The sequence below is a fragment of the Brassica oleracea genome, chromosome C5 (assembly GCF_000695525.1).
Source record: "Brassica oleracea var. oleracea cultivar TO1000 chromosome C5, BOL, whole genome shotgun sequence".
NCBI classification, from domain to species: Eukaryota; Viridiplantae; Streptophyta; class Magnoliopsida; order Brassicales; family Brassicaceae; genus Brassica; species Brassica oleracea.
Window position 1 is genome coordinate 3,898,781 of NC_027752.1, and position 6,820 is coordinate 3,905,600.

Sequence of the window (6,820 nt, forward strand, 5' to 3'; positions counted from 1 at the left end):
ATCTTCGAGCTCTCCTATTGGCTATAGGGTTTGAGACCATGTGGGTAGAAAGAGTGATGTTCTGCGTATCTACTGTTAGATACTCTACGCTCATTAATGACCAGCCGTTTGGAAACATCCAACCAGAAAGAGGGATTAGGCAGGGCGACCCTCTGTCTCCGTTCCTTTTTGTAATCTGCACTGAAGGTCTAATTCATCTTCTCGAGAAAGCAGTTCGGAGTGGAGCTATTGAAGGCATTCGGTTTTCTCCGGGAGGACCTATGATTCATCACATGTTGTTTGCTGATGACATCCTCTTGATTTGCAAAGCATCAACGAATCAGGCAGCAGAACTAATCAAGATTCTTCAGATTTATGAAAAAGCCACGGGACAAAAAATTAACATTGAGAAATCGGCTATTACTTTTGGGTCTAAGGTGGATGACGGAACCAAGGGGCTTATTCAAGAGATCACAGGAATCACCAAGGAAGGTGGAACAGGGAATTATTTGGGCCTGCCAGAATGTTTCAGCGGTTCCAAAACTGAGATCTTGGCTTATATCTATGATAGGTTAAAGGATCGACTAAATGGATGGTTTGCCAAACTACTGTCTTTGGGTGGTAAAGAGGTTCTGATAAAGGCGGTAGCTATGGCTATGCCTGTGTACGCCATGTCCTGCTTCAAACTCACCAAGCAATCGTGTGAGAATCTCACAAGGGCTATGGCGGATTTCTGGTGGAACTCTCTGGAACATAAGAAGAAGATTCACTGGCTGAGCTGGACTAAAATGTGCTTGGCAAAAGAACATGGAGGCTTAGGGTTCAAAGATATTCAAAGCTTCAATCAGGCTCTTTTGGCTAAGCAAGCATGGAGAATTCTAAATCAGCCGGACTCCCTCTTTGCAAGAGTCTTTAAGAGCAGGTACTTCGACAACTCTGATTTCCTCTCTGCAAAAAATGGCCCTAGACCATCATATGCTTGGAGAAGCATTCAATTTGGGAAGGACCTGCTAATTCAAGGGCTCCGAAAACATTTGGGAGACGGGAGATCGATATATGTGTGGACTGAGGAATGGATTGGAGGCACTGAAAGAAGAAGACCTTTGATGAAGAATATTTTTGTCGATCTACTGCTAAGAGTTTCTGATTTGATAGACCACCAGAATGGTTGTTGGAACGTGGAAAAACTGGAGGATCTTTTCTATGAAGAGGACATCCGAAGCATCTTAGCGATGGGAACAGCTTTTAATGAGGAAGATTTTTGGGTTTGGCTCCATAATAGGAATGGGTGTTATTCGGTCAAATCTGGATATTGGTTCATCAACAACTTCAGAAGAAGATTGGAGATTCAAGAAGCAGAAGCTAGGCCCTCTCTAAATCTTCTCAAAGAGGAGGTATGGAAACTTGATACAGCCCCAAAAATCAAAACTTTCCTCTGGCGGGCAGTAAGTAATGCGGTACCAGTAGGTGACCTTCTGGTGAAAAGAGGTATCAAAATGGACCCGGTATGTCAGGCTTGTGGTTTTCAAGGAGAGTCTATTAATCACATAATTTTCCGCTGCTCCATCGCAAGACAGGTTTGGGCTTTGGCAGATGTCCCTTATTCGGAGAGTGGTTTTGATGAAGTGTCTCATTTTTCAAACTTCCACTCCCTGCTACTCTTAATAAAGAACTCCTCGGTTCCAGAAGGGGTGAGAAACTCGATTCCTTGGATTGTGTGGTATTTGTGGAAATACAGAAATGGGATTATCTTTGAAGGAAAACAAGCTAGAACCATAGACTTGGTGGCTAAGATCAGAGAGGAAGCGGAATTCTGGTTAATGGCTCAAAAGAATGAAGAGCAGGGAGTTAAGGAAGAGCAAGAGGCAGTGACGGGTGTAAAGAAGTCATGGTCTGCTCCCCCCAATGGCTGGTTAAAATGCAACTTGGGTGTTTATCAAAACAAAGAACAAAAAAACTGTGGTGTTGCTTGGGTGTTGAGAAATGATAGAGGTAAGGTTATGCTACATAGTCGTCGGGCTCGTACTTCGACAACTCTGATTTCCTCTCTGCAAAAAATGGCCCTAGACCGTCATATGCTTGGAGAAGCATTCAATTTGGGAAGGACCTGCTAATTCAAGGGCTCCGAAAACATTTGGGAGACGGGAGATCGATATATGTGTGGACTGAGGAATGGATTGGAGGCACTGAAAGAAGAAGACCTTTGATGAAGAATATTTTTGTCGATCTACTGCTAAGAGTTTCTGATTTGATAGACCACCAGAATGGTTGTTGGAACGTGGAAAAACTGGAGGATCTTTTCTATGAAGAGGACATCCGAAGCATCTTAGCGATGGGAACAGCTTTTAATGAGGAAGATTTTTGGGTTTGGCTCCATAATAGGAATGGGTGTTATTCGGTCAAATCTGGATATTGGTTCATCAACAACTTCAGAAGAAGATTGGAGATTCAAGAAGCAGAAGCTAGGCCCTCTCTAAATCTTCTCAAAGAGGAGGTATGGAAACTTGATACAGCCCCAAAAATCAAAACTTTCCTCTGGCGGGCAGTAAGTAATGCGGTACCAGTAGGTGACCTTCTGGTGAAAAGAGGTATCAAAATGGACCCGGTATGTCAGGCTTGTGGTTTTCAAGGAGAGTCTATTAATCACATAATTTTCCGCTGCTCCATCGCAAGACAGGTTTGGGCTTTGGCAGATGTCCCTTATTCGGAGAGTGGTTTTGATGAAGTGTCTCATTTTTCAAACTTCCACTCCCTGCTACTCTTAATAAAGAACTCCTCGGTTCCAGAAGGGGTGAGAAACTCGATTCCTTGGATTGTGTGGTATTTGTGGAAATACAGAAATGGGATTATCTTTGAAGGAAAACAAGCTAGAACCATAGACTTGGTGGCTAAGATCAGAGAGGAAGCGGAATTCTGGTTAATGGCTCAAAAGAATGAAGAGCAGGGAGTTAAGGAAGAGCAAGAGGCAGTGACGGGTGTGAAGAAGTCATGGTCTGCTCCCCCCAATGGCTGGTTAAAATGCAACTTGGGTGTTTATCAAAACAAAGAACAGAAAAACTGTGGTGTTGCTTGGGTGTTGAGAAATGATAGAGGTAAGGTTATGCTACATAGTCGTCGGGCTCTCTCAAATACCAATTCCAAGGAAGAGGCAAGCTATCAAGGGCTGTTGTGGGCTATAGAGAGCATGCACTCTCATCATCTCAACAGAGTTATCTTTGCCTTAGATGATGATCTTTTCATGAAGGTAATTCTAAGACCCAAGGCATGGCCGAATTATAGATGCCAACAGTTACAGTTGATGGAAAGACTTGGCAAGATCGAGTGGTGGAGGGTGATAAAGGAAGACAGAGAGACTAATAGAGGGGCTTTCGTCATTGCCCAAAGTGTGATCAGATCAGGTTTGTCTCAGTCTTATGTAGCTACAGGTGCTCCAAGATGGTTGAGAGGTCTCTTTGAGAACGAGGAATGCGTTCCCTCTACTTAGTTGTGGTTGGGTTTTTAGTAGTTCACAGACCTTTTATGGTATGATGATTATGGACTTGTTTTCTATGTTCGTGAGTCTGGATGTTTTTCTTAGGAGAAAGGACTATCCGTCTGTGGATAAGTCTGATCTAAAGAATTTAATGTTGTATGTTTCCCTTGCTTGAGTTGTTCAAGCGTTTCTTAATATATCAGATGACAAAAAAAAAAAAAAGGAGAAGTTACAACTAGCTCAACCCTCTTTAGTAGCCCGCTTGAAACAACACGTTCGTTGTAATATAGAACTATGCAAACTGCGGTTGGAGTTTTATTATTTATTACTGGGTCGACGGGGGCCTACGGACGGGAAGTTATAGTAAAAACTATTTTATATGAATATATATTAATTTTATGAAATATTTTAAATCATTATAGATTGAAATAATATTATAAACAAATAAATAATGACAAAAAAATTGAGATCATATTGTTATATTTAATAAATATTTTTTGTTTGAATTAAAATAACAGTAACCTTTGTTATTCTTTATGTTAGAGAATACAAAATTAACAAAAATAATTCAGAAAGTGTAATAATATATAATTTATTTCAAGAAGATTCAAGTTTTAAAAAGAATTTACGCATTTACATAAAAATTTAAAGTATTAATCTTGGGTTGGTCGACAGTTGACAGACTTAAACGTAATAAATTTTCAAATTCTTGTTCTCAAACATTAATAACTGATATGTTTATTTTATGTGTCTTGATTTTTTTTTTTTGTGTGGAATATGTTTTAGGTCATTGTTTAATTTAATTATTATCATTTTTATTGTGGTTGTTTATTTAATAAAATACAATTTCATTCTCATGTGAATCTCATTTTTGTTTATTTGGTAGTTAAAATCAGATTATTAATGTCTATATGATGTGATTTATTTTGAATTTAAAAATATTTCAATATGTTTAATTTGTTCTTATATATATATTTTCTCTAAGATAATTATTTTAAGTGAAAATTTGTATTTATAATTTTATATTGAAATCCTGAAACCAACACCAAATCAAAAATTAGATTGGACTTGTTTTTTCTTAACTTTGAACCAAGCTAAGTAACTGAATATAATAGTTAAAATCATTTAAATCAATTTCTGATGGGATTAATAAGGGCAATATGAGCTTGTGAAAGATTTGATCATATTATTCTCTATTCCTAATCTCACGTATCAAAATTATTCCTGTTTTGACAAATACCTTATTATTTTAAAATTCCATTAGAAAAGTTTACAGATTTAAAATTTTGTGATGTTATTATTTTATTAATTTCTATCTCTTTGTATTTGTTTGTATCTCTTATAGAAATTGAAGTTAAATTTTTTGATAATAACAACAAAAATCAGAAGAATATTAAAACATGGCAAGCCAGTGCCAGCTTGTGGCTTGTATTTCTGTTCCATTTAATAAATACTTTTCCATCTTTGTAGGCTTCTGTTGCTAGCTCTCGGTTTTCTGTAATCTATGCATCTTTAGAACTTCCAATTCCTCTTTCCTTTTTAATGATAGAACTAAAATCTTAAATTCACCCATTTCCACATCTCTCACTAAAAAACAATGAAGATTATGTATTTCTCTCTCTGTAACAACCATTTTTTTCTTATCCTTCTTTTCTTTTCACTTTAAGCTTCACCATCAAAGTATTTGTACAGGGGAATATATCATCGTGTAAGCTTTAAAAACGTTTTTTTTTTTTGAAAGACTTCATGGCCTTGATCGAGAGACTAACGGAACGGAGTTGTGTTTCCAATATTATTTACTTTCCAATTGACTGTGGAAAGGCTAGCATAAGTGAGAGATCAGAGAAATAATATAAACTATAATCTAGAAAGCTACAATAACCAATTGGTATGAAATAATAACTACTAAAAGATAAACATGTTGGTTAGAACGTGCTTTAAATCTTGGTACTTTTGATCTCAACTTCTCTGCTTGGTCATAAAGGTTGTATTTCGAAGCAAGAGATTCAGAAGTGTTTACTGCATTCACAAAATGAGACATTGAATATATATCCAAAACAAAAGCTGAACAGAGAGTTTCGAGGTTTTATAACATTTTTCACAAAACGAACCTGACCCAACGCATCATGACAAAGTGTTGCAGAATGGTGCAAGGGTAGCTTGAACACTGCAAGTAGAAGTAAAAGCCATCGGTTAATTAGATGTTGAGTCAAATATAATAGACTGAAAGCAAATCGCCAGTGAGAATATCATCAAGATCACCAGTCATCTCATATCTCAATAAAGAATAGTAAACATACAAACTTGAAGCGATCACATCACGGGTTCTCTTGTTTAAGCTGTTGAGGCGAGTAATGCTAGCTGAAAAGAGCCACATCGTTTGAAGTTCCTAGTTTCCCAGAATCTGAGCAACCTCACCCCCACGTTGGAAGAAACAATTAATGGCCGGATTTTAAATTAGAAAATATAACAGAGGAGTTAACCATGATATTGAAAAAATATCGAATGCTATTGGAATCACGAGGATGATTCTCAAGGGATGAGGCCTTCCCTTTTTATAGGTGGAGATCCACCGATTGGAAGAGGGATACGAATCATTGAATGAATGATCTTGGTTGCAGATGGTGATAAGAGTTAAGATCTTGTTAATGAAGTTGAATCAATGCTACTTGTAACTCATGTGAGGAGAAGAATAGATAACGAAACGACGCGAACCAACATAAACGCAACGATTACTGATAAAAGTGATAAACCTCCATTAAAGACTCAGGACCTCCGTTGATGGAAAACACTATAGGCGACGAACCCTAGACATGAGTGTCGGCTTCACAAATACAAAGAAGAGGCACTTTACGGGCCAATAACTGAACAAAAGCCCACAAATCTCCTTTTTTTGTTTATTGAAACGGTGAGTTTCATTACGTGACACGTGTCAGCTTTTCAGGGTTCAAATTGATGACGTGGCATCCGAGCTAGACACCTTGGAAGAGAAACAAAGCCTCTTTTATATATAAAGATTATTAATTAAAATTTCGTTGTAATATTATTATCTATAATATGTAACTTTAAGTAACTGAGGGAGTATTAATTAAGTGCCTGATAAACCACTCTGGCTAACAAAGATATATTAATTAAGTACCTGATGAACCAGCAATGATCTAAATTCTGGAAATGTGTTTAGTATAATGCTTTTGCCCTTAAAACCATATTAAAGCTTTAAAAATATGTAAGAACCATATGCCCATGTAAACAAATTGAACCACATAAAAGATATTTACTTTTTAGTATTTAAATGTAATATAATTTAAAAATTTTATTTGTTTGCTTGCCCAAAATTCCAGTCTGAGAATATTTTACCGAATTGGACCA

The 6,820-nt window shown here is 37.1% G+C and overlaps 1 protein-coding gene and 1 long non-coding RNA gene across 2 annotated transcripts in view; both read right to left on the reverse strand.

Moving 5' to 3' along the window:
- The window catches only part of LOC106344292 (phosphoglycerate mutase-like protein 1), a 9,532-nt gene extending 4,508 nt beyond the window's left edge, over positions 1–5,024 (reverse strand). Inside the window, exons 1-2 of the mRNA XM_013783697.1 lie at positions 5,021–5,024; positions 3,671–3,752 (exon numbers count right to left, since the gene is read on the reverse strand). Of these exons, the coding sequence (XP_013639151.1) occupies positions 3,671–3,752; positions 5,021–5,024 (86 nt within the window). The remainder of the gene's footprint in view (positions 1–3,670; positions 3,753–5,020) is intronic.
- Positions 5,025–5,241: 217 nt separating this feature from the next.
- Positions 5,242–6,263, reverse strand: LOC106294203. Its single transcript, XR_001260768.1, has 3 exons — positions 5,752–6,263; positions 5,563–5,618; positions 5,242–5,470 (listed from the first exon to the last, which is right to left on the reverse strand). It is a non-coding gene; the product is annotated as an uncharacterized LOC106294203 (long non-coding RNA).
- Positions 6,264–6,820: the final 557 nt, after the last annotated feature.